Source organism: Lacerta agilis, chromosome Z (assembly GCF_009819535.1).
Source record: "Lacerta agilis isolate rLacAgi1 chromosome Z, rLacAgi1.pri, whole genome shotgun sequence".
In the NCBI taxonomy this organism is placed as follows: Eukaryota; Metazoa; Chordata; class Lepidosauria; order Squamata; family Lacertidae; genus Lacerta; species Lacerta agilis.
The window spans coordinates 20,376,850-20,404,373 of NC_046331.1; the positions used below are offsets into that span (position 1 = coordinate 20,376,850).

The 27,524-nt window shown below is 42.9% G+C and overlaps 1 protein-coding gene across 1 annotated transcript in view; it reads left to right on the top strand.

The window, feature by feature from the left end:
• The window catches only part of LOC117039839 (CLK4-associating serine/arginine rich protein-like), a 150,514-nt gene that overhangs the window by 80,723 nt on the left and 42,267 nt on the right, over positions 1-27,524 (top strand). The window contains exon 2 of the mRNA XM_033137093.1: positions 26,825-26,933. Within this exon, the coding sequence (XP_032992984.1) occupies positions 26,825-26,933 (109 nt within the window). The remainder of the gene's footprint in view (positions 1-26,824; positions 26,934-27,524) is intronic.

The window sequence follows — 27,524 nt, forward strand, 5'->3', positions numbered from 1 at the left end:
AGAAATATGAAATTAAGAAGATCCTGCTGGATGAGGCCAAATACCCACCTAGCATTTGGTTACTTTTTAGTGATGGTCTTTTATATGGTTTTAGCTCTTGTATATTATCTGTGTTGTTTTCATTTGTGTAAGCTGCTTTGAGTCCCAGTCTGGGGGAAAGGCAGGATATAACAACAACAACAACAACAACAACAACAACAACAACAACAACAACAACAACAACAACAACAAATAATAATAATAATAATAATAATAATAATAATATAACAACAACAACAACAACTAATAATAATAATAATAATAATAATAATAATAATAATACCTATTGATCACTCTGGTCCTGATCCAGCCATTTTGCAGTGGTTCTTGTGCTAAAGATGTACTAGCTAGGTATTTCCTTTCATTAATGACATTTGTTTGGGGAGGGGTAAAAATCCAAGTGATATTTCACATTTGAACTTAGGAAAGGAGAACCTTCAGGAAGCTTGGGTTAGACTGTGGGTTTGTGATGAAGCTGGTAGTTGTGCTGCAAAGCTGGACCTGATGGTGCTCCAATGGATCAATGGTCTGGCTCTGAATAAAGTATCTTCCTCTTTTCTCTGTTTCTTGGAAAATACATTGGAAAGTGTTGGCTTCTGACCGCAAGTGCTGGGGGAATGATTGGCATCTCATTGTCTTTTTAAAAGTTTCAGTAGCAGTTTGTGGGTGTTGCACCATGCAGACATCATGTTATTTAACATCTCTTTAGTATTGTGATTCTGGCTGATTCTTAAAGAACAATAATAAAGCAAGGACAAACACAAATGCCTTGCTCCGTATTTAGAGTACTTTCTTCTTTTCTTCTTCTCATAATCAGTTATGCCAACTTCTGCATTGTTTTCTGTATTACTGCTGCTACTCCTACTCCTAAACAATTTATTTTAGCACCAAGTGTGCTCAGTGCAGGACAAGAAAGCAGAACAGATACAATACACACAGCTGCAGACATCTCTTGCACATTGTATCCCTGAAATTCTCTACTTAAACAGAGAGACGTTGGTTTCTCTGATTCACTAAGTGGAAGGATATGAAAATTAAAGCACTTCCACAATCGAGAGATAGTTGGAATAGAGTGCACAAATAGTAAAAGATGCCTGATGACCGGAGAAGATTGACAGCAGTACATGATAAAAGGATCTAGGGGTCTTAGTAGGCCACAAGCTTAACATGAATGAACAGTGTGATGCAGCAGCAAAAAAGCTACCTTAATGCTATTCTAGGCTGCATCAACAGAAGTTAGTATCCAGATCAAGAGCAGTAATAGCACCACTCTGTTTTGCCTTGGTCAGACCACATCTGGATATGAACAGGCTGAAATGAGTGCAGAAGAGGTTGACCAAAATGACCAAGGATCTGGAAACCTAGCCTTATGAAGAACGGTTGAGGAAGTTGGGTATGTTTAGCATAGAAAAGAGGAGAGAGGAGATATAATAACTAACTTCAAATATCTAAAGGGCTGTTACATGGAAGACGGAGCAAGTTTGTATTCTCCTGCTCTGGAGGGCAGGACCAGAAAGGAGATTCCAACTAAACAGGAAGAACTTTCTGACAGTAAGAGCTGTTGGACAGTGGAACAGACTTCCATGACAGGTGATGTATTCTCCTTCCTTGGAGGATTTTAAGAAGAAGGGTGTGTGCGCGCTTTTGTGTGCAGCTTGCAGGCTTCAGTTCAGCCCAGGAGCTGGCTGCAAATTATACCACAGACACTCTGGAGGGTCTGCCCTCCTCTGCTCCCTACTCCCAGTTAACCTTGGCCAGTGTGGTATAGTGGTTAAGAGTGACAGACTCGTAATCTGGTGAACTGGGTTTGCATCTCCGCTCCTCCACATGCAGCTGCTGGGTGACCTTGGGCTAGTCACACTTCTCTGAAGTCTCTCAGCCCCACTCACCTCACAGAGTGTTTGTTGTGGGGGAGGAAGGGAAAGGAGAATGTTAGCTGCTTTGAGACTCCTTTGGGTAGTGATAAAGCGGGATATCAAATCCAAACTCTTCTTCTTCTTCTTCTCCATCACGGAGACCTTCCCCATGACATCACCAGGGGCTGCCCCTAAGTCTCTTGTTTGGACCTTGAAATCTTAAGGTCTGGGCTGTTGTTGTCCTGGTAACCCTAATTAGGATGCCCTTAAACCTCAAATAGTGCAAGGTTGGAGAATGAGGCAGCAGCAGAAGATTTGTTGATTCATTTATTTGTGTGTGTGTGTGTGTGTGTGTGTGTGTGTGTGTGTATCCCTAAGTGGATTATATGTGCCTTCATTTCCTTGCCAACTTTTAGGAGCCCACATCAGCTGTTTATTGATGAAAGGGATTAGGCAAATTTTTAAAGTAAATTTCTTCTTCCTCATGTAGCCCATTGTGCAGTAAAAAGAAGAGAAAATCCAGCTTACACGATTACACACACACACACACACACACACACACTGCTGGTGTGAGTATTCGTTTTCATTCCAGCTTGTAAACATATGCTTGTGTCTGTCTGTCTTCATTACTCTAATAATAGAGAAGGTCTTCCTTTTTATTACTAGTAGAGATGGATTTGGAATTCTTTGTTGTGGTTGCAGTGCACATGCCTTGCAGTGTCCTTATAAATGAGCCACTCACTATGGAAAAGAAGTAGGTCACTGTGGAGACACTTCCCAGCAAAAAAAAAATGCCTAATTTTGTACAAAAGTAATGCAATAGTGTTCTCTTCCTTTTGCGTTAGTGAGGGCTCCCTCTCCTCTTTTTAAAGCTGCATTTCAGTCAGATCACTGGATTGAAGGGAGTTGGTGGTGGGAGGTGAAACCAAATCTATACATGCCAGAAGCTGTAGAAAAGGGATATATGTTGTGTGTGTCCTTCCCCCTCCGCATTTCTCAAGCCCCTTTGAGTTCTGGGAGGGGAGTTTCAGCCTTGAAAAATTTGTAGTCCTGAATCCATTGCAAACAGCAGTGATTAGCTCCGTGTTCTAATGAGTACACAAAGCTGGATTGTGAATGTGCCAGTGGACTCTTTGTGAAACCTTGGCCTTCACATAATCCTTTATGTGAGGCCTGCTTTTTACACAGAGCTGGCAATTTAAATCTAATTTACACTAGTCTGGGCACTGCGCCTCCTCACACTGGCGGTACCACTAATCAATGAAGTTGACATTTGTTTGCAGTTCGGAGCCCCTCATCTGCAGCTCGTTTTTGCTATGTTGCATATTCTAAAGACAGACTAAATCTTTAGCTCATGAGCAGCATTGGATTCCATGGCTTGGAATTAGTGCATAATAAACAGAAAACATATTACAAGTCCAGGGGATGCATGATGATCTTCAATGAAACTAACACCAGCATATCCTTTAATGATAGTGGCAGGAAGGAAGAAACTGGTCTGTAACTGAGAGCCATCAAATAACTTTCTTTGCTGTGCAGAAAGTAATTCCTAGGTGGAAAGGAAGACCTTCTGGATTGTATCCAGCACTATCCATTTTGCCTTCTTACAAATCCCTTATTTTTCTCTTCTGTATTGTTGTTCGTTATTATTTATTTGTTTATTAACATATTTTTGATTTCACCTTGCATCAAAGGGATCGCCTTAACCCTTATATCCCAGTTCACCAAGATCACCTGCAGAAGCATTGTTGTTCATTGTTGTTCATAAGGCTCATTTGACTTGAATGCAAAATAGAGCCTTTGGTGTCATTTGCACAGTCCACAGACACCCTCTGTGTCAACCTCTAAATGCCTGCTGAAAACTTTTCTGTTCCTCCAAGGCTATGTACGCAATTAAGAATATATCCTTCCGCAATGGCTAATTGGAGCCTGTTTTTAACTCTTTGATTTTTTATGGTTTTTATGGAATGGTTTTTTTAAAAAAATGTTTTACTGCTATAAACTGCTTTGATTTATTTTTATGCACATGGTGACATGTAAATATTTTTTACGTATAAATAACAAATAAATTGATCTCAATGTGGGTTATAAGAATACATTTCAACAGTCATTACAGTAATGAAACAAGAACAGATGAAATAAATAACAATCTTAAAAACAGAGAGCACCTGACTTCCCTGTTATTTCACAATGAACAATTAATAATAATAATAATAATAATAAATTATTTGTAACCCGTCTGTCTGACTGGATTGCCCCAGCATTGTAGCTGCAAGTGAGAGCAAAAATCAGCGTCGTAGCTGCAGTGAGAAACAGCGGCAGCCATGTAACTTAACTTTGCTTGTGCAGTTGTGTAAAAACCCGAAAGGAATGACAGTGATTGGCATGGAGCTTCCTATGCAGGGCATAAGCTTTATGGAAAACTGCTGCCTTTTTGTGTGGTTGGGTTTAGGCTGCTAAGGTGAGTCCTGGTTCCATAGCAGATCCCCATAAAAAATCAGTTTCACAATAAGGGATTTACTACCAACCCCTGAAGTTTCTGTAGTATTATTGCATATCCCCTTTGCCCCCTCTGAGCAAGCAAGCTGTGAGACAGGCAAAGAGAAGGAGGGATACCTGCTGCATGCCTTGTTCTCGCTTTTTAGGAAGTGGTGCTGTGGTTGAACCACCACATAGCCTGCTCCCCAGAGAATGAAACCAATCAATGGCATCTTGTCAGGAAGCATGATTTTATTCATGTGTGCGTCCAGAGGCAAGTGAATGGTCAGAGGCAACAGCACTTCCCAGCTAGTCTTTTGAGTAGCAGGAAACTGTGTTTTGAACCATCTGTGATCAAAGTGCTGAAGTAAAGTGCGTGGGAGGTCATAGATATGATGCAAGTTCTTAAGATTAACTAAACAATGTTTTAGTTACAGGTAGGTAGCCGTGTTGGTCTGCCATAGTCAAAACAAAATTAAAAAATAAAAAATTCCTTCCGGTAGCACCTTAGAGACCAACTAAGTTTGTTCTTGGTATGAGCTTTTGTGTGCATGCAGACTTCTTCAATGTTTTATAAAGTTGGCACCATCATGGTTTGTTCTGGATGTTAAGCTCAGTTGTGGTTTGGTGTCACGTGCCCCCCCCCCTCTTCCATTGGTGTGGCTGCAAAAAGATCAGGAGTGTTTGCATCCTTTTGAATTCACTGCACCCCAGCATTGGTTCCGAACCCTAAACTATGGTTAACCTTAGTAGTGGTTTGTTGAAAGAAGACAACTACATACACAGTTTCTTTAATTAGGCTTGTTTGCATAAACTATAGTTAAGATTAATCACAATTATCTGGGTTTGGACATAACATCATGGTTAGTTGAAAAAAGTCTCAAATCTTATTGTGACCAGAGGTTTAAAGAAGGAAGTGGGGCTGGGGAACCTAAGACTCATATAATGCTAAACTATGGTTACCAGATTTTTTTTCAATGAATCCGGGGACACTTTTTTTTTTAAAGCTGAGTAGCAACAGGGACTCAGTAGTGGGGATGGTAAGGTGAAAGATCCTGGGCCAAAGCCTCCTATTCATTACTCTGCCTGGCTGTTGCTTCCTAGATCTGGGACACAGTTGCCAGGATGGAGTCTTCTTGTTTCCTGCTATTGATAGGATATATGAAGAATGAATTTACTGATTGTAGTTCAATTTTGAATACTGTTAGATTTCTATCTCTCTCACTCCCCCAATTTTAGAACTATGTGTGTGTGTAATGATTCAGTTCTATAATCAGTATTTTATTTTAAGCACACTATAATTCTGGTTTTAAATGTGTTTTAATGCATTTTTTTACTATCGTATTAACTAGTTTGTTTTTGTGTGTATTTTATTGTATTTTATAATTTTATATTTTAGTGTATTTTATAATTATGTTTTAAATGTAATATAATAATAATGTAGTGATACATATAATAAAATAAATATAATACAGTCCTTCTAGCAATGTAAACTTGAATTGCTCTTTTGCTCTGTATTCAACATGAGCGTTTAAGCTTTCCTCATCCTTTCCATCCTTCTGTGTAACCAGCTTCTGTAATTCTGTAAGAAAGAAAGAAAAGAATAACCAAACCTTCCCTCTTGTTTAATTTTTGATACGTTCTTGAGCAGACAATCTCCTCCATAACCTTGCTGACCCCAAAACTGGGCCCTGGGGGGCAAATAGGAAGTTGGGCTTCCTCAGAGCTGTCAAGTCCTGTGCTTTTAAAACGAGACTAATGATGCTGAGCCCGATATGATTCTTTCACACTTGTCTGCTTCAATCTTCTGCCACTAGATGAGTCGGAGCTGTGAGGAGGGGCGGCTGAAAGTCATACCATGGTGGAAATCTGTAAAACATAATGCTTGGTGCAAAACAAATGCCATTCAAAATCCTGAAATCCTTGGCATTTTTGTAGCATTCACCTAACGGGGAAGCCATTTCTATTCTGAGCACATACCTGCGTGTGTACGTGCGTTACACACCAGGATCCCCCTCCCTCCTTGCACATGAGTGCTTTAATAAGGTGCTCCTGTCTACCATATCAACTTCTGCTCTCGTCTCCCTACCCCTTCTCTTATTTCTTTCTGCTTCATAGCAAATCATCTTCTCTCTGCTCCCAGTTTGTCTTCTTTCTGCAGCTCCACCCTCCGTTCCTTCAGCCATGTTTCTCTCTTGTGCATGAAACATCTCCTCCCATCAGTCCATCAAAACGACTGCTTGTTTGTACAATTTATATCCTGCCTTTCCTCCCAAAGGAGCCCAGGGTTCTTCCAATCATCTCCTCCTTTAAAACTTGGCTTAGGGCCCGTTTTTCCTAGGTGGTGGTAATTCTCTCTCTGCTGACCTAACTCTGCCCCCCTACCTCATATTCTCAGGTTTAGTTGAATGACTCTGGTGCCTCCCTCTGCCCCCCTCCCCCAGTTGCATTGTGTTTGCTTTGCACAGGGCCTAACACACCATCCATGACTTATGTTATGCGCCACCAGCTTCAGCCAAACAGACTCAAAAGATGACTCACCCCCAAAATAAACACATACATACAAATAAAATAATGCAGACAATGCAAATGTTGTTGTTGTTGTTCAGTCGTTCAGTCGTGTCCGACTCTTCGTGACCCCATGGACCAGAGCACACCAGGCACCCCTATCCTCCACTGCCGCCCGCAGTTTGGCCAAACTCATGCCAGTCGCTTCGAGAACACTGTCCAACCATCTCATCCTCTGTTGTCCCCTTCTCCTTGTGCCCTCCATCTTTCCCAACATCAGGGCCTTTTCGAGGGAGTCTTCTCTTCTCATGAGGTGGCCAAAGTACTGGAGCCTCAACTTCAGGATCTGCCCTTCCAGTGAGCACTCAGGGCTGATTTCTTTAAGGATGGATAAGTTTGATCTTTTTGCAGTCCATGGGACTTTCAAGAGTCCCCTCCAGCACCATAATTCAAAAGCATCAATTCTTCGTCGATCAGCATTCTTTATGGTCCAGCTCTCACTTCCATACATTACTGATGGGATGCAAATGATATAAAGCAATTCAAAACACATCAACAGCATTAAAAATCAAACCCATCTGTGTTCCTGCCAAAAAGGCCAGGAGCATTGCTTATAAAAATGTTAAAAGAAGACAAGAATACTTAAGCGGCATCTTCACCTTATAAAGGGTCCCAGGCAGGGGGTGGATCAAAAGCTGGTGCTCCTTGATGGGTCCAGCAGTCTCTCCCCTGCAGTGTACAAGATGCCCAGAGGAGTATATTTTCTAAAATTCAAAACTGGGGTAACAACAAAGTGTGGGCGGTGGAGGGAGGTTCGGGTTTCATCCTCAGTTTTACTGCATTAAGGTGTGAGAGAAATCAATAAATCAAAACACAGGCAATAACTTGGGAACTCATGGTGGGCCCAGATCAAGGTCCTTCTATTAATATGCAAAGCCCTCAGCAATTTAGGTCAGGGTAGAGCCCAGGGTAGAGTTCTCTGCCAACAGAGATTCAGCAGGAGCCTTCTGAACCAACTTTTAAACCCCTGCTGAAAACTTTCCTATTTTGCCAGGGCTGTGCAGGCAATTAAGAATACTGGTACATCCATAATAGTTAGATGGTGTCTTTTTAAATATTTTTAAAATCATTATATATATATATATATATATATATATATATATATATATATATATAATTGTTGCAAACCATATTTTTTAATGAATATATAACTATTTTTCAAAGATAAATAAATCACCATAACATTCAGACTAGAGATATGGCAGTGACTCTAGACCTGGAAACTTGAACTTCTGCTAAATGTTGGGTGGTGGTGAGTAAAGGGGGTGGGGAATTGGGAGGTAAGGAGAGACGGGCTTCTACCTCACATTCTTCCTGCAGTCGCGTTGGCATTATATTTGCTGGAGTGGCTCTTCCCGGAGTAAAAGCCTGATTTACTAGTCCAGCAAAAGCTAGTTATTCCCACATGAGAGAGACTAATTAGTCCCAGTTTAGAGGCATCAACACTTTCCTGTACTAATACCACTTTGCTGTGGATTACAGTTTGTTAAACTATGATTGTATAATACAATAAATCCGTGCATTAAACTCAGGGGTGTACAAAAAAAATAAAGCTGACAGAAGCATTAATTTGTACATTTTACATTCTGAACAATTACTATCTGCCTGCCGGTATTTTTTTTGGGGGGGGGGATTACAGGGAAAAGATATCTGAAAGATCTTAAAACGTACATAAGTAAAACTCAGAACAGCTTGGTAATGCAGTATTATATGTTCCCTCTTGCTTTTCTGAAATGGATTTACAAATACTTTGCGGAAACAATAATTGGTTTTCTTTCCACTGCATTTTGCGAAATCTCTCCTCATGGGGCTTAGCTCTCGTCTTATTTTTTTCCCCTTTGCCATGTCTGCATCGTAGGGCTGTTTCCTACATGTTAGTTGCTATTTAAATGTTGATATTCCAAGTGTGTGAAATGCTTGTATACTCTGCCAGATACAATGTTTGCATATGTGTAAATATAATTGGGTTTCCCATTAAAAAGTAAGTGTTAACAGTGGGGGCTGCAGATTCACACTTTTTAAAGGAAAGAATGGTGGAAAGTGTCTTTGTCAGGGTGAGAGACTGGTTGATCATGGAGGGCTGAGTGCAGGACAAAGTCACCTGACGCACACATGACACACAGGTGTCTCCGCACCCTGAGAGGTGGCCAGGACCAGTGAAACATCCCCTCTGGGCAGACAGAGCTACTCCCAGTATCTGATGGTGCAGAGTTGATGACATTTTTCATTTTCATGTATATCGGAAGATACATATAAAGGAAAAACAGAATGTGAAATTTTGTAACACTCTCTCCCACAGTAAATGCTATTAATATCTAAAGGCAGGGCTTTTTTCAGTTGGAACTCACAGGAACTCAGTTCCGGCACCTCTCAGGTGGGCTCCATTGCCATTGTAGGAGAACAAGGGAGGTGTTCATGATGCATTCTGGCACCTCTTTTTCTGGAGTCAGCTTACAGTTACATTTTTTGTTTTAAAAAATAATCTTTTTATTTTCATCTCACTTTTACATTGTTACACACAAGGCGGTTTAGAAGCTGAAGAAACAACAAGATATACAAGGTCACACACCTTACAACAATCAGCCCCAATGCAAATAAGTCATGATAAAAAATATATGACTTAAAACAAACAACTTACATCAAAAAAGCAATATTCAGTAATTCGTTAAAATACAATTGTGCGCAATTAAACAGAAATTCACTCTTAGCTATTATGGTGGATCATTACTAAATTATAATCTATAAAAATAACAGCAAAATTACAATACATACGATACCACAATACATGAAAAAAATGTAAAAAGATGGAATTGAGCAACAATGTGACATAACTTAGAAAATGATTTAAAGACTCCCCCTCCCCCGATGAATTCCTCTTCTCTCTTCCCAGCTGCATTTGCTGGGAAGTTGATGTGCAGCTGGGCTTAGCTAAGGGTGGGGGAGGCAAGGCTCTCCTGCCCTCCTTTGCATTTCCCAACTGTGGGAGCTGCTGAGATGCCTAGGGAGACCCAATTAAAATGAGATGGAGTAGCAAGATGTTTTGGCTATTCACATCTATGTGCTTCTTTCATAGCAAAATGAGCAAAAAACAGGAACTATTTTTAAGGTGGACATAAGGTATGAAGCTAGTCAGACTTCTTTGTTAAAGAAAAAATATAACCAAAGGGGATCGTTCTTTCAGTAAAAACTGAAAGAACTTGGCCCTAACCCACCTCACAGGCTTGATTTTTCTGTTCTTAGAGGTTGTGCTTCTGTGCTTTTATTCTGTTTTTCCCTGCTTTGATGGCTTTATGTGGTAAAACAGCCTATAAAACATATAAATAATAATTCTCTGTATTGTTCCAATATTCCCAGAGAATATTGCTTTTATTTCCATTATATCTAACTTCACAAAACTTCGCAAAACACAGAGGTGGGCTGAGCGGCTGTAGCACTGAAGAATCATTGCTCAGGATCACAGCTGATGTCCATGTCGCACACAAGTGTTACATAAGTTGCTTTCCTTGGCTTTGCTTTATCCTGCTGATAACTTGAGTTGTGAAACTATACTTGTCTAATTTCCACAAATACGCCAATTCTATTATATTTTTGAGTCCACCATGTTACACAGGTCGGCACAGTCATTCAAGTTGTACAGTACTGGCAGCTGCCTCAGTATTTTTTTGTGTGAAAACAGATTCGGAATTGGATGGTAAACTTGAATTACATCAAGAACGTCAGGTTTTGCAGCTCAGCAAAGGATGAACTTGATTACTGTCTTGATGTTGGGATGTTCTCATGACCTTCCCTTACCTGTAGCTGGATATTCTCCATCTCATGGGGCCTCAAACCGCCGACCTTCCAATCGGCAAGTCCAAGCAGCACAGTGGTTTAAACCACAGCGCCACCCACATCCCCCATAGTTTCATTAGGACTATCAATAAAGGACCACAACAAATCTTGAACTATAGTAAAAAAAAAAACCATAGGATCATAGAACTGCAACATTGGAAGGGACCCAAACCTGTGTTTAAAAACTTCCTGTGAAGTCCACACTTTCCAAGGTAGTAGCTTCTACTGTTGAACAGTTCTTATCATCAACAGGTTGCCAAACTAGATGGGCCACTGGCATGATCCAGCAGGCTTCTTCTTATGCTCCCCATAAGTGGCAAGAGCAGGGGAAATGGAGCAGCAGGGTCTACTTGCCTTAGCATCTCCTTCTGGGCAGTGGAGCAGATTGGCCCAGAAGGAGACGGGTCAGGAAGAAGGGAAACATTGAGAGCATTTTGCTTAAGGACATCACAAAACTTGAAGTTAGCACTGCTGGGGCCAAAGCCTTGTGTCTTTCCCACCCCAAAATTTCCTTCTCTTCAAAGCTGGATGGTGTCCAGTTCTCTGGGAACAGAATGCTGTGATTTTCAGTTTTGCCTCTTGGTTCAGTCTTTGTGTGTGTGTGTGTGTGTGCGCGCGCGCATGTGCATGTGTGTACGTGCATGTGTGTGTGTGTGTTCCGCTAACATTGTTCTCCCAGCCCCCAGCATGCCCAATGAGCAACAAATCAATGGCTGTTAAATCGTAGTGAGAGAGGAACATCAGGCACTTGGAGACTGAAGATATTACATAGCTTTTGAGTGGAAGAAGAGAACTAAGAATGTTTAGCACTTTCATAGCAGTTTTCACTATTAATTTCAAATTGATCTACAAATGTGAACGGATTTAGTCTCTTCTACAAAACTCTTTGAGACTGCAAGCTTTTGCCATGTTGAAGATAGAGAGACGCAGAAAGAAGTCAAAGGTTGCATTTTAAGCACTGGTTCAGCAAGCAAAAAAAAAGGCCTGTGATCAGAAACCTTTTCAGGACACTAGGAAACAAGGCACAAGCACCCAAAGTGTGTTTTACAATAAATCCAGGGGTGCAATTCTGATTGTTGCCTTGGTGGGAATTACCATTATATCTTGCCCACTTCTCCTGACTACAATTCCTTGGGGCAAGTATTCAGCAATGTGCTTAATTTTTTACTCTTGGGTGGGGCATGGGGATAGACATGCATATTAAAAGGTCAACATCTCCCATGATAATGTGTGAACAAGCAAGCCTGATGGCTGATCTAGTACTCAACACTGTGGAATGTACCTTTGTGCCAATTACAAAACTGTGGATGAAAAATCCACTATGTTTGCTCTTAAATCCTTACATTTCATCTGCACCCAAAACGCAGACTTTTTGAATCCTCTTCCAGTGGATGGGGTGGGAAAAGTATGGTGGGCCTTATTGAAATCTACAACACTTGCCCCTGACTCCTAAATTTAACTGAATCAAGACCTCATTTGTAGCCTTCTAGGAAATTCTGGCAGGTGAGAGGATAATTCAAACATCAGCAGCAGGGGATTCAGTCTTCTAGATTGTATCAGTCTCACATTCATTCATAAGTCAATTTTGTCCTGCTTCTGGCATCAATCTTCAATTCTTTTTAACTGCACAGAAATTCACATTTTTGCATGCAGTTCTTCCTAAAATGCTCACTCCTTGGTATATTTTGTTGAGGTGAGAACTGTACTAGAAAATTTGCAGGTGTGAAAACAGGAGGATGCCCATGTTCCGTTGAAATCAGGTTTGTTTGTTTGAAAAGTCAGACTGAATGAAATCATTGTGCCTCCCTAGCATGGGAGGAAAGCAGTACACACAGGTCCCATTATCAGAATACTCGCCACCGAAACACAATGAACTATACCCAAATCTTGCTGCACAAATGACTGATTCAGATATTTGAGTTTGTTCATTTCAATCTTGACTTTCAAATTATTTTTTAAAAAAATTGATTCCATGCAGCAAGAGGAAAACAAAATGAAAAAATACATTAAAAATACCAACAGTGCATTCTTCTTTATTAAAAATCTAAACAGCATTGAGAGAAAATTAAAACCAGTACTCCTTAGCAAGTGTTCTTTGTGAATCTTTATAGCTTGCCACTATCATGGACTGACTGGGTTCCTTTACTCCAGATCCTTGTTGAGCCTGCTGCCTGAGTACTTTGAGGGGACCAAGGATGAAGGCAGGAAATGCTGCCTGAATCAACCTGGCACCTTTGTGACATCCTGTTATTTCTGTTATTGATGCTATACTTGGATGGGATTGCATTGTGCATATTTTTTTGGAAGCTGCTTTGAAAATCCTTTGTGGGTGTGAGTTTGGATGTGTAGGTATTGCAAATAGCTTGGGATACAAACTTTGCTACTCATTTAGTTACACAATTGTGTATCCTTGCCTGTATGAATTCTGTCTAATAAACTTTTTAACAATCAATTTTACCTAATATACACATTTTTGCAAAGCACTTTGGTATGTTATTCTCACCAGTATATGAATTTAGTGTGCACTTTTACTCTAATAATATTATTTTTTGTGCATGGCACTTGGCAGGAGAACTGTATTGCAAAATTCAGATCAGGGTGACTTTCGAAGGACTGTTCTGTGAGAATTGTAGTTTAGCCTTTAAATGTGAACTAAATTGAATTTCTACCTCATTCCTGGGAATGGCAATAGCTTGCCAGTAGGGCATCTGCCTTGCATGCAGAAGGTCCCTTGTTTTGGGCATCTCCAGGCAGAGATAGGAGAGATACATGCCTGGAACTTGGAGAGTCACTGCCTGCCAGTGTAGGCAGTCTAGATGGACCAATAATCTGATTTGATGTAAAGTTGGGGTTCCCTCCCCCTGTTACTGTGTTTTATCTCACACTCTACAGAGAGAGAGGGGGGGAAGGTTATGATTATATGTCCCAAGGCCTCATTCTGTCAGCTCTCTATCATATTAGTGCTGCCTACAGCCTTGCATCACTGCAGCATTCTGGGTTGTATGGCCTCTAGAAGAATCACTCTTTCCATCACTGCCAGGAAGTGCCATGGGAGAAAGGGGCTTTTGTCCAGCTGTAGATGTGATGGAGTAAAGAACATTTTTGAGGGGTTCAAAACATTCACGGACCACCCAGGAGTGGAATTCAGGGTGATTTGCAGAGCCCTGTTTCCCCAGTATTTTGTCTGTTTACAGATGGGGTCTCAGGATGGACCTTAGACCCACTTGAGTCCCTTAGATCTCTGAGGCAGAGTCCCACTGCCCTACAGCCATGTAGGCCTTGTGTGACTCAGAATTACTGTTGGAAATATCTGGGGTTTGGGATCATCACCACCACCATCATCATCATCATTTGTACTCCACTCATCTGTCAGGGTTGCCCCAGCCGCTCCAAGTGGTTTCCAACAAATATAAAACCTTTCTTCTCCTTGTGATCAGGAATGATCAGATGTGTTTCTCTTCATCTCTATACGGAGGGCAGGCCCATTATTATTGTTATTATATATTTATTTATACCCCATGTAAAAATGATACACAGAAAATAGCATCGTGAGGGAGAACCTTGTTTCTTTAGGGCCAGCTATTTGTGTACATTGAGCTGTTGTTTCCCCATTCGGGGAGTGTTCAGACATGCAGCCCCTCACCTGCACTGCAGGGGCGGAGGAAAGGGGGGTGCAGTGGGTGCAGGCCACCCCGGGTGTCACCACTGAGGGGGGATAACAAAATACTGGGTGGCGCTCACCACGGGGCCTGCAGCACACCTGAGCCACACGTCTGTCCTGGGAGAGACATGGTGGATTGGGCATGTGCAGGCTCTGCACTGCTCAAACGGTCTGCCCGCTGCCTCCCCCACCCCCCAGCTGTAGGGTGGCTGAGTGGGAGGAGGCAGGCAGACTCCGGAGGCCCCATGGTGCTCACCGTGCCCCTGGGTAGAAGGAGAAGAAGAGTTTGGATTTGATATCCCGCTTTATCACTACCCTAAGGAGTCTCAAAGCGGCTAACATTCTCCTTTCCCTTCCTCCCCCACAACAAACACTCTGTGAGGTGAGTGGGGCTGAGAGACTTCAGAGAAGTGTGACTAGCCCAAGGTCACCCAGCAGCTGCATGTGGAGGAGCGGAGATGCGAACCCGGTTCCCCAGATTACGAGACTACCGCTCTTAACCACTACACCACACTGGGTGCGCCGCCTCAGGCATCCAAGCGGCTTCCTCTGCCGCTGCTGCCCTGTACACTCCAGGAAAAGCATTGCTACCTGTTTCTACTTGTTTGTACTCATCATTCAGCCCTCAGACTTTTGTCAACTAGGTGTGATACTTTTAGGTCTTGTAACATTCAAAGGAAGCGCTTGCTTAGGCTGCAGATTCTGTTGTGCAGGTCCAGCTTCCGGTACTCCCAAGATTGCTACAGCAATGGTAGCATTTGTGATGCTGCCTGTTTAGAGCTGGTTGTTATAACGTGACCTGGGGGAACCTCGTGGTTCCCCTGGCAACTGCTTGCACTTCCACAGGAAAGCCGCCTGACAGTAGGAAAACTATTTTTACTCCTCAAAGCACTAGGAAGAAAAACGACAGTTCAGGGCTGACCTGAGGATTTGAGTCTGGTTCCTGTAGTGCACACAGATCTATGAAATGATGCAGTAAGACAGCAGACTTTTCAAATCCCTCCTGCCCTGCCCCCATTAGCTGTAGGGGTGTGTCTGATTAATATTTGCCCTTACAAAAGCAAATACGGAAGGTGGGGGACTAAACCCTGCTAACAGTATGCCCCCAAATATGTGTCACTTGTGTAGCTATTTACTACTGCAGGCAAAACAAACAGCATCACAAGCGTTTGAATAGGGGCACTCCAAAAATGAGCATCAGATGCCTGCAAAAATGCTATAAATAAGGAGGGGGTGTCCTGTTGTGCAGCCTGCATTTCTCTGTCTTGCAAGTGCCTGGCACTGCTGCTGCTGCTGCTGCCGCCGCCTCCCTCTTCTTCTTCTCCAAATACCCAGTGACCTGTTATAGCAGCACACACTATATCATCATGTGAATTTATATCTCACCCTTCCTCCTAGTGAAGCCCAGGGTGGCAAAGAGATATACAATTTGGAAAAAAATCAAAGCAAAGGACGTTCTAAATCAGATTTAACATTCTTTTTTTTAAAAAAAATGCTTAGGGGTAGTTTCCTTTTCCCACTCATTGAAATACTGCCCCTCAATGTGAGCAAACTTGGATTCACAAAATGTTTAGGGGTATGTGTCTCCCTGCACCTCCTGAGAAAAATAGCACTGCTAAAAACAATTATAATTATAAAACTTCAGAAAGCAGCTACTGTTAAAAACATTCTAAAACCAATTGACAATTAAAAACATTCCTCCATCCCTTTATTTCGTGGTGCCCTAAACAGTATTCTTCAGTCACCAAATGTTTTGGGTAAAGAGGAATGTTATCAAATTCCTCTTAAAGTTAATCATGATACAGTAGAGGCAAGTACTGAAAATAGGCCTAGTATCGTAGATAAGCACCATAGATACAGGCCCTGGGGCAGGCCCGTCTTAGAGGGATCTGCCGCCCTGGCGCAGCGGTCCCTCGGCGCCCCCAGCCTGCCGCCTCTCCGCCCGCCTCCCTCCCGCGCTGGCCGCCCCTCGGGAGGGGGGGTGGGCGAGCGGGGGATGAGAGGCGTGGCGTTGGAGCGGGCGCCCGCGCTCCGGCGGGCGGAGGATGAGGGGCGGGCGGGCGGGCGCTCGCGCACCGGCGGGAGGGCGGGCTGCAAGCCGGTCGCCCTCGCCTCCCAGAGCCCCAGCTGGAGGGCTGGAAGGTCGCGCAAAGCCCCGCGCCGCTTCAGCGCTCCAGCTGGGGCTCCGGGAGGCGAGGGCGGGCGGCTTACAGCCCGCCCGCCGGCGCGCAAGTGCCTGCCTGCCCATGGGGGCGGGGGCGGGTTGGGGAGGGGGAGCCAGGTATGCCGGCGGGCTCACGGGGGCGCCCCTGGGGTGCCCTGGCGCGCCGCGCCACCGGCCTCTATGGATGAGACGGCTCTGCCCTGAGGGAGGGAGGCATGCTCCCACAGTGGCACAGAAACACTTTCTGAAGCACTCACTGCCAACACTGCCACTTTTGCTTCCCTGGCCCCCAGCTAAGTTTGAGTTAGGGAAGAGGGAAGTGGCATTGGAAGGCAGCAGTGTCTGCCCTGATGACTCCCAAGAAGAGAGGAGAGGAGGATGAGGGAATACTCCGCAAGGCAGGGTGTTCGAAAAAGTGTGAGAGGCCGTCTGCTCTGCAGGCAAGGGGTAACATAACTGGGCTTCTGAGCCCCACAGGGGTGCCACGGAAAGAATGTAGCTGTTCAAGGGAGCCGTGGACCCAAAAAGGTTGAAACCTCTGCACTAAGATACCAGACTCAAATCCCAGCATTCCCATAAAGCTCACACTGTCACCTCGAGCCATTTACAGCCTCTCACTGTCACCTCGAGCCATTTACAGCCTTTTCCTACATTACAGGAAAAAATGTGTGCGCGAAGGGATCATGTACAGATCTCCAACAGATAAATGAAGTGAAATATTTTTTTAAAAAAGACAAATGGATTTATTAAGGTTTATTGCAGCACAAGTGAAATAAATTTTAAAATAGATAATTAAAATAGGTATAAATATATCTTTAAAATAGATACAGTTAAAAAAAACCCGCATTATCATCTTACAATATATAGTTCAAAACAAGCCTTTCATTGTGATTTGCATTGCACGCCCATCAACATATATGCACACAGAGGAAAGTTGCATCCAATGCCCAATTGATTAATTTTGCAGAAACTTGAGGAAGGCAGCCAAATCTGCAATCCTAGCCACACTCACCTGTGAGTTATGCATCCCTATAGCCACTTTCCCAGGCCCATTAGCCACAAATGGCTACATGCAACACCCTTTCCCATGCTCAATAAAGCCACATGAGGAACTTGGGCAAATTGCAAAGCTGCTTCTCTCCCCCCCCCCCCCGGTTGCATGAGGCATCCTCCATATGCTTCTCGTTAACAACTAATCCCCCCCCCCCGCTAAGCTCCTGGTCTTAGAACTATTTCTTTCATAATTCTTTTATTTATTTCTTTTATAGCTCTTTTTCTCCAAAGTGGTGGTTTTTTGGAAGGCAAGTGCTAGACATAGTTCACTGATTTGGACCCCATGGCAGAATATGGTTTAGAGCTCTCTCATAACTCTAGAACTTGTGCTCATCCAGTGAAACTGACTGGGGTCAGACAAAAGGAAGTAATTCTTCACATACGGCATAGCTACAGTTATTAACTTTGCTAACCAGAAGATTTCATGATAGCCCCCGACATAGAGACACTGTGCCTCTGAATGCCACTTGTTGAGAAACATGAGTGGGAAAGGACTGTTGTGCTTATGTCCAGCTAGTGTCCTTTCCAGAATCATCTGTGAGAATAGGATGCTAGACTAGAAGAGCATTTGTTCTGATCATAGCTGTCAACTTTTCCCTTTTCTCGCGAGGAATCCTATTCAGAATAAGGGAATTTCCCTTAAAAAGGGGGGGGGGAAAGTTGACAGCTATGGTTCTGATCCAGCAGAGCTTGTCTTGTAAGAGGGAAGCTACGTGCCAGAGGGGTGGTGAGAACTTGGGAGATATGGTTTGGAGAAGTTTTGGGCAGCTTGGTGCTCCCCAATTGTTTTGAACTACAACTTCCTATTGTACTAGGTCTGCATATCAAACTTTGGTTCAGTCAGAAGCTTAGCCTTACTAGTAAGATCACAAGAAAGCAATTTGCAGACCTTAGAATCTGCACTTGCCTTATCAGGGTCTCAAGGCCAACCCTGACCAGTGTGCTAATTGGTAATGCATTCTTCAACTCTAAAGTCGAGTGGGCGTCACCAGCTGGGAGTTCTAAAAAGTTAACAGCACCTTCTGATTAGCTACCATTAATATGGTACAACTGACATCACAGCGGTGCCCCCTTTTGCCGCATTTTTCTTTCTTTCTTTCCTGATCATCTCCTTGAGCAACATCTCTCGGAGGGGCCAAGTAAAGGGTGCTGGTAATAAGTTAAGCTATGTAAGTTTCTTATTTTTGTGTGTGTTTGTATTTTCTCAAATGTTCCTATACTCTCAGTCAGTATTATTCTTAATTCTTTTATTCATATTTGGTAACAGGCTCATGCTATACTGCTAAATTGTTTAATCTAATTATCTAATTATTATATTTAGAATCTAATTATTATTTATAAATGTATGTTCTACAAGTTGGTGTGGTTATTTGGGTAGTTTTTGTCTAAAATGTTTGAAGGGCACCAGGTTGGCTGGTGTTGCTTTGGAAGATTGTCTGAGTCGTCTTGACAAAATAAAAAATAAAAAAATATCATTCCAGTAGCACTTAAGTTTGTTCTTGGTATGAGCTTTTGTGTGCATGCACACTTCTTCAGTTGAGTCAGTGTTGGTAGACTTTTATGAACTGGGACTTTGCTTAAGCCTTAGGAGAACATGAGCCTAATTTCTATTCCGATAGATAATAATTGCTTTTGCTGCCTTGCAGTCTGGGAGCAGTTAGTGTGTACTGTGTCTCCCCATTTCTTCACTGGTATGCATTCAGCCTTGCTATCGTTGCCTGCTCCTGGTTCACAAGACTTCTATACTTGAACATACTGAATTTTGCTGGGCTGTGTCTGCAGAACACTTTTCCCTTTTTGCAACTTGGTAGCCTTGCAAGTTATGAAGTAGAAGGAGCGTGGCACTTCTTGTGTATGTAAGTCACTGAGACCTTGATGTCGGGTAATCTCAGGAGCGCAATTTGTTAGATTTAATGCAGCAACCATGAAGAAGCAACTGAACCCCTGCCATTATGATCAGGGTTTACTCTTCCTAGCTCCAGCTCCAGCTTTTATTGTGTCCTTTCTGAGAAAACAACTTCAAATTACAGGGCTTTGTAGCTTCGCTAAAAGCACTGTCCCCATTTACCCTCTGCAGCTCCAGTTTCTAAAACAAGCAGGTTCTTATGGAGATAACATTGCTTTTAGAAATAAAATAAAAATAAAGCAAGCGCTTGTTGCAGAATACTATCCGTTGTTTCCTTGCCACCCCACAACTCACATTTTTCACACCTTCTAAAATGTAATTGGTGGCACCTTTCCTTCCAGATTTCAAAATAGTTAATGCAAACTTTCTGTAGGAGTTACAGGTGGGTAGCCGTGTTGGTCTGCCATAGTCGAAACAAAATAGAAAATTATTTCCAGTAGCACCTTAGAGACCAACTGAGTTTGTTCTTGGTATGAGCTTTTGTGTGCATGCACACTTGTATCTGAAGAAGTGTGCATGCACACGAAAGCTCACACCAAGAACAAACTCAGTTGGTCTCTAAGGTGCTACTGGAAATAATTTTCTATTTTGTTTCCGTAGGAGTGTGTGTGTTGATTAAACCTTGAGAAGCCTGCTGCCATCAATCCTGGGGAGGAAGCATTGCATTTGAATTTAAAATGGGGTTTTTAAATTGTTGTTCAGGGCTACATTCTCTTGAGGTCATCTGTAATGGCTGTATGTTGGCACTGGGTAAGGGGTCACCATTTCACTCTTTCTGTTACCCTTTTGTCTCTCTTTCTCCCCTTTACCTGATACTGTATAGGCAACTTGGCTTGGAACAGAGCTTTTTTAAAAAAAACAAAAAACACACACACTTTTATCTCTTTACTTTACACCTGGCCACGCTCAGTTGTTTTCCTTCCTTCCTTCCTTTTTTTCACCCTCCCTCCTTTTAATTGTTGGACTTTGGAAGAGAGTTTTAAAAGGGTAATGGGAAATGAGATCAATGTGAGAATAATGTCCACTGCAAGGCAAACCCAGATATTGTGCATCCAGATATTGTCCTTTACACTAGCTAGTGGAAAATGTGACCTCTGTTTCTCCAAAGCAATTATCAGTAAGTTTGGAAGTGTTCGGGGTTTTTCCTGTGTTTTTATTTTAAACAATGACTCTGTTCTAAATCAATAGGCAAGGGCCGTATCTCAGTCTGAATGAGTATACAGCAGGCTCCTATGTTCCTGTAAATTTGTGCACACAATTTCTGTGCCTTAAAAGTGAGTTCCAAATAGCTGTTGTCTCACTGAGCTTTGGAAGTTTGTATTAATCAGCACTCTGTAGTTCGCATATTGTTGCTTCATTAACCTACTTGTGTTAAATGTCTCTAAATTTCATAGAAGCTATGCTGTTAATGAAGGAATTCACCTTGTGTGTGAATTATTCCTCCTGAAAAATCACATTTTAGGTTAGCAGCTAAATACCGACTCTAAAAGAGAGAGGATACTCATGTGATATGTGTGTTAACCCAGAAAGGCATTTTAAATAAGTAGTTTGGAAATTACAAATATTAAAGCTTTTACTGTATTGCATTAGGTCCTCAAGAAAGGTTGGAAACAGAGGATAAAGATATTCTGCTGTTTCCTCTATACAATTTACAGTGGTACCTTGGGTTACATACGCTTCAGGTTACAGATTCCACTAACCCAGAAATAATACCTGTAACCAGAAATAACGCTTCAGGTTAAGAACTTTGCTTCAGGATAAGAACAGAAATCGTGCTCCGGCGGCGCAGTGGCAGTGGGAGGTCCCATTAGCTAAAGTGGTGCTTCAGGTTAAGAACAGTTTCAGCTTAAGAACGGACCTCCAGAATGAATTAAGTACATAACCAGAGGTACCACTGTATAGCCTTTCCTTCCTCTCAAAAGAGCCCAGTTGTGTATTGATTAGGTCTTCTGAGCCAGGAAGTATGAAAGTTAGTGGACAACTAAATTCCAATCTTAAATTTGGGAGTGGCTGATGAGCTGCACCCAAGAGTACTAAAGGAGCTTGCATATGTAATCTCAGAACCTCAGTCTAAAAACTTTAAGAATTCTTGGAGAACAAGTGAGGTCCCCACAGATTGGAGGTGAGCAAATCTTCCCATCTTCAAAGGGGGGGGGGAATACCCAGGTAACTACTGACTGGTGAGCTTGGCATTAATACCAGGAAAGGTCATAGAATAGATAATTATAACAGTCCGTCTGTGAGTACTTAGCAAATGTTGCTTTGATTACTAAGACCCAGCATGGATTTCTCAAAAAGAAATCATGCCAGACAAATCCCTCTGTTTTTTTTGTTTTTTATTTAGTGTTACAAGCTTGGTGCATCAGGGGAGTGCTGCAGATGTAGTGTGTCTTGATTTCAGCAAGGCTTTTTACAAAGTCCCCCATGATATTCTTGTGAGAAGCTGGTATGAGGTGGATGTGTAGCTGGTTGGTAGAAGTAAGAGTCCCACACTATTCTGCCTTGGTCTGTTTGAATCTGAAGGTGGCCTGTGATTTGTTGTTACCCTTTTGAATTTTCCGTGCTTTCCTAGCACCCTGGATGGCTGAAGAAATGTTATCTGTCGGCCACACCTAAGCAAAGGGATTCAGTGTAGTGTAGTGGTTAAGAGACAGATCCTGAAGTTGAGGCTCCAGTACTTTGGCCACCTCATGAGAAGAGAAGACTCCCTAGAAAAGACCCTGATGTTGGGAAAGATGGAGGGCACAAGGAGAAGGGGACGACAGAGGATGAGATGGTTGGACAGTGTTCTCGAAGCGACTAGCATGAGTTTGGCCAAACTGCGAGAGGCAGTGAAGGATAGGCGTGCCTGGCGTGCTCTGGTCCATGGGGTCACGAAGAGTCGGACACGACTGAACGACTGAACAACAACAACAAGTGGTTAAGAGTGGTAGACTCGTAATCTGGGGACCCGGGTTCGTGTCTCCACTCCTCCACATGCAGCTGCTGGGTGACCTTGGGCTAGTCACACTTCTCTGAAGTCTCTCAGCCCCACTCACTTCACAGAGTGTTTGTTGTGGGGGAGGAAGGGAAAGGAGAATGTTAGCCACTTTGAGATTCCTTCAGGTAGTGAAAAGCGGGATATCAAATCCAAACTCCTCCCCTTACAAATTCATCCACAGCTGCACTAAGCTGCAACTACCACTGCCCCTTTGGAAAGCAGTGGACTCTCCTTCATAGGGGGTTTTTAAGCAGAGGTTGGCTGGCCATCTGTCCTGGATGCTTTAGTTGAGATTCCTGCATAGCAGGGAGTTGGATTAGATGACCCTCAGAGTCTTCTAACTCTACAGTTCTATGATTCTATGTGTGTTTTATTGGTGGAATTAAATTAAGCTCTACTCAGTGAAGACCCAATGAAAATAATGAATCAACTTCATTGTGTCTACTCTGAGTAGGACTAACATTGAATGCCAGTTGGTAAAGGAATCAAGTCATCAAGCATCTGCACTAATATAATTATAACATACAAATTGATTTTGGGGGTGTGTGTTTGGGGAGCAGCAGAGAGACGATGGCTTACCAAAGGAGAGGTTTGGAGAGGTTTAGCGCTGCTGATGGAAGAGATTATACAAGGTGTTTGTGACATCCTTGATGTGCTAAGCTGGAAGTAGATATTGCTGGTCCATAATGAAATTTATAGCGGTCCCCCTTCCCCCCTGCAATTGTGCATTATGTTATTATCATGCTCTTTCCCCTGTGTTGCTACTAGACAAATAACTGTTACTTTAGCACTTCTGTGCCAGCTGTTGAAATTTCTGTGTGTTGACTTTTTTTTTAAAAAAAGAATGCTTTAAAGGCAGAAGCAAATTAGTAGGCAGTAGCTTTTAATGTATTTTAATAGAGTGTTTGTCTGCAGAGAGAACAAAATCGAAAATTCTTTCTAGTAGCACCTTAGAGACCAACTGAGTTTGTTCCTGGTATGAGCTTTCGTGTGCATGCACACTTCTTCAGATACGGTATCTGAAGAAGTGTGCATGCACACGAAAGCTCATACCAGGAACAAACTCAGTTGGTCTCTAAGGTGCTACTAGAAAGAATTTTCGATTTTGTTTTGACTATGGCAGACCAACACGGCTACCCACCTGTAACTGTCTGCAGAGAGGAAAGACTGAAGACCTCTCTCTTCTACCCCAATCCTTTTGAGAAAGAAGCTGGAATAAAAATCCTGCAGGGTCCCCCCCCTCTCTCTCTCACACACACACGCATGCATGCAGTGCCTGCTGCAAGGCATTGATACTGCACTGAAAGGCTTTCAAAAGGTATGTGCACTGATTTGTCAGAAAAGATGACAGCTCATCATTAGGCAGTTTGGTCACATATGTTATGTCGGGCAGCAGTTTGATCAGTTGAAGCCCATGTTGTAACACAAGACAAAATACATTGGTAAAGCTTGCTTTCTTAGTGTGGGACAGCGAAGCGACTCCCTGAAATCTAATGCAAACATCTATTAATGCCAATGATATCCTCATGCAGTGACATGTAGCATGCTTGAGTAGAAGCAGCCTGCTTTCCACACTCTTCTACACCTTCCTACCCTCACTGGAAGACATATAGTGGGATGGGAGGAAGTTCCCCAAAGAAGAAATTCAGTTAGCAGTTATTTTGCCTCCAAGTGCTGCATTACAGCTGTGCCTGCTCTCCAAGGCATTGGGAAATATGCACAGCGGAAATGACTTGTAAATAGAGCAGAGCAGAGGGTTAATGGGAGTACACAGCATAGGAGTGCAAAGCCGTGCGTGTGCATGTTTGCACGCAGAAATCCTCTCCGGGATTATTAATTAGGGCACTTGGTGTAGTTCCTCTTTTTTTGGAGGGTGGGAGCTAGCTTTATCAATCGACATAGAAAGTTACTCTGCAGGTTTCTTCATTTTGATTAAGATGCTTGTATAAATAATTGGGCACTTTTGGTTTATTGCTCTCTTTCCCTCTTGCTCTGTCTCCCTCCTTTAAACCCTTTTTTCATTTTCATACACAGTAAAATTGGCAAATGCATTTTATTTTGAGGAGGTAGCACCCCCTCTAACAATAAACAAGCACTTGCTGCTTTATAATGCACAATTGCCATTTGTTTCTTCTGTTTATCCCACCAATAAGTCCAATGGGCTAAATAATTGGGATTTCAAGAGCTGCCTTTTCATATTTTGGTTTCCACAATGGGAGAATCATAAATGCAGGACCCCCTCTTTACAGGAAGAAAACACCCCCAAATCTTTCTCTCACATACCCCTTTTAAATATAGCAACCCTAGGTAAGGTGCTATGTTTCTTTTTTCTTCCTTTCCATATTTAAGCTAAGAGGACTGCATTTAAACTGGAGCTCAGCTTTGTATCCCACTATCTGAATAGATCTCTCAAACATTACATCTGTACTTGAACTACTCCTCCGTAAAGCAAAACTGATGCCTTGAACTCCCCAGGTTATTGCGAAAATAAAATACATTAAGAACTAAGAAGTGTTTTCGTGGGCTGCAGAGAGGGTTGCATGTATTTCTTGTGGCCATTCTCACACCGCACACAGAATTTAGTGTCTGGTTTGTTAAATGGTGCTGTGAGAAATTCAGCTTTGCAGATTCTGTTTTATTTCCAAAAAATAGCAGCTGTGCAAAGCTGCTGACAGAACTGGGAAGCCCTCCTCAAGTGCCCTGTGTGGCGAGGCATTATACCTACCTGCAAGTCGGAACATCTCCCTGGATAGTGGAAGGGTTTCCAGGTGCTGGAGTGACTATGTCCACCCAGGTCAGCCATTGGCTCTCCTTAACAGGAAGGACTACAAGGGCCTCCTGCTCAGTCTGGGACTTTGCCTAGGCAACAATGGCCTTTCTGAGTAGCCCTCTGTCTGTTCTCTGGCTTAACTGCCTTAGCACTGACCCCTGAGACCCTTACTTGCTTCATGCTCCTATTTAAAGACACCAGAAGAGCCCTGTTGAGTCAAACCAAAAGCCCATCTAGTTAGTTCCCACAGTGGTCAACCAAAGGTCCATGGGAATCCCCCAACAAGGACCTGAGTACAATGGTACTCTCCCTTTCATAGACTCATCTAGTCCAACCCCTGCAATGATGGCTGACTATGGTGGAATCTAGGCACATATAAAAAACTATGAAAATGCTTTTTTAAAAAAAGTTTTGAAAAATATATTGAATTTGCCATAAGCTCACCATCAACATCTAGTGTCACATTTGTATAATGCACTTAAAACATCATATGCAGCCCTCTGCTTTCTCTCTTCATGCTAATGGGAACTGCAAAGGGAGCATGTGTTTAATTTGCATATGATAGAATTCAGAATTTTGGGTGAGTATGAAATGCAGGATATGTAGATTCCTGAGAACAGATCTTATGTATATGACAGAATTGTGTCTTTAACCCACAGTGTCTGTACATGCCAGCTTCCCATGCTCTGACATCAGGCTTCAGTTCACAACCTTAAGTGCATTGTTTATTTATAAAAGTACTGGTATTTCTATACCACCTTATCCTGCTGTTGTAAGGCTGCCATGCTGTAATTTGCATGTCTGCCAGTAGGTGACCACAGCAACTCCAGTGTGATGACAGAGCAGGCAGGTGTGCAAGTAAGCAGCACAGGTGGCAGGTCACAACACCAGTAATGTGGAGTGTTAAAAAAAAGGCACCATGTCTTGATTTCACAACCTGGATCATCCTACTCTGCTGCTTCAGCTTCTTGACTTCTGTCTACCACAGACTCTCCCAGCTCATTAAGTCCTGTTACGTCTTCAGCTTCTGACACCTCCTCTTCCCAGTCTTCTCCCTCTGACCACTCATCATTGTCCTATCACCACTCCTTGAGCTCTGAGCATTCTTCCCTTGAAGAATTTCTCCCACCATTCCTCTGTGTCCAGCCAGTCCATGACACCCATTCTACATGAAGAGAGAACCCAACACAGGGCTGCCATTTTCCAGTGGCATTCAGTGTTGACCATCATGGCCATTTCTGCTCAAAGAAGGCTCGCTACTGAGGCTTTTATGTTGGATTCTCTTTGCTTTCTAACCTAAACAAATCAACAAACCAAGTGAGTGTTTTAGAAGTTAGAATGAGAAGATCACAGATTCTCTTATCATGGAGCTGAAGCTTTGCCTCTTTGCTTGAAGCAGAGTCACTAATTGCAAACTGCTTTTGTTCCACTGTGCTGATCTCTCTCATGTTGCTTCACCCACCCAAGCCTTTGCGTTATTTGTTCTTAATCCATTCCTTCTCTTAATGTTGTTTGCAGGTCTCCTGTGTTCCTAGCACTGTTCCTAGGAGTGTTAGAGACCAGCTGGGGAGAAGCGAATGCTTCTAAACAAGCCTATGGGTATTTCTTACTGAGGACTGCTTCCATGGTAAGTCTGCAAAGATGTTGCATACATTTCACATTTGCATAGTGTCTTCCCATTGGATTTGCCGCTGTCACAGCTCTGGGAGTACAAACTCTGCTCTGGGAATGTCAGCTTTTCAGAGCCTGATAGTAATTTGCACTTCCAGCTCCCCCCTGCTGCCCCTCTTACTTATTAAAAAGGTAAAGGTAAAGGACCCCTAACAGTTAAGTCCAATCAGAGACGACTCTGGGTTTGAAGCACTCATCTCACTTTACAGGCCGAGGGAGCCGACGTTTGTCCGCAGACAGTTTTTCCAGGTCATGTGGCCAGCATGATTAAGCCACTTCTGGCGAAACCAGAGCAGCACCATTTATCTTCCCACTGGAGCGGTACCTATTTATCTACTTGTACTTCGTGCTTGCGAACTGCTAGGTTGGCAGGAGCTGGGACCGAGCAACAGGAGCTCGCCCCGTCACAGGGATTCAAACCGCCGACCTTCTGATCGGCAAGCCCAAGAGGCTTGGTGGTTTAGACCACAGCGCCACCCACGTCCCTCTTACTTATTAGCAGCCTCCAATAATTGTACCACCCCATCATCCCTTGGGAGCAGTGCCA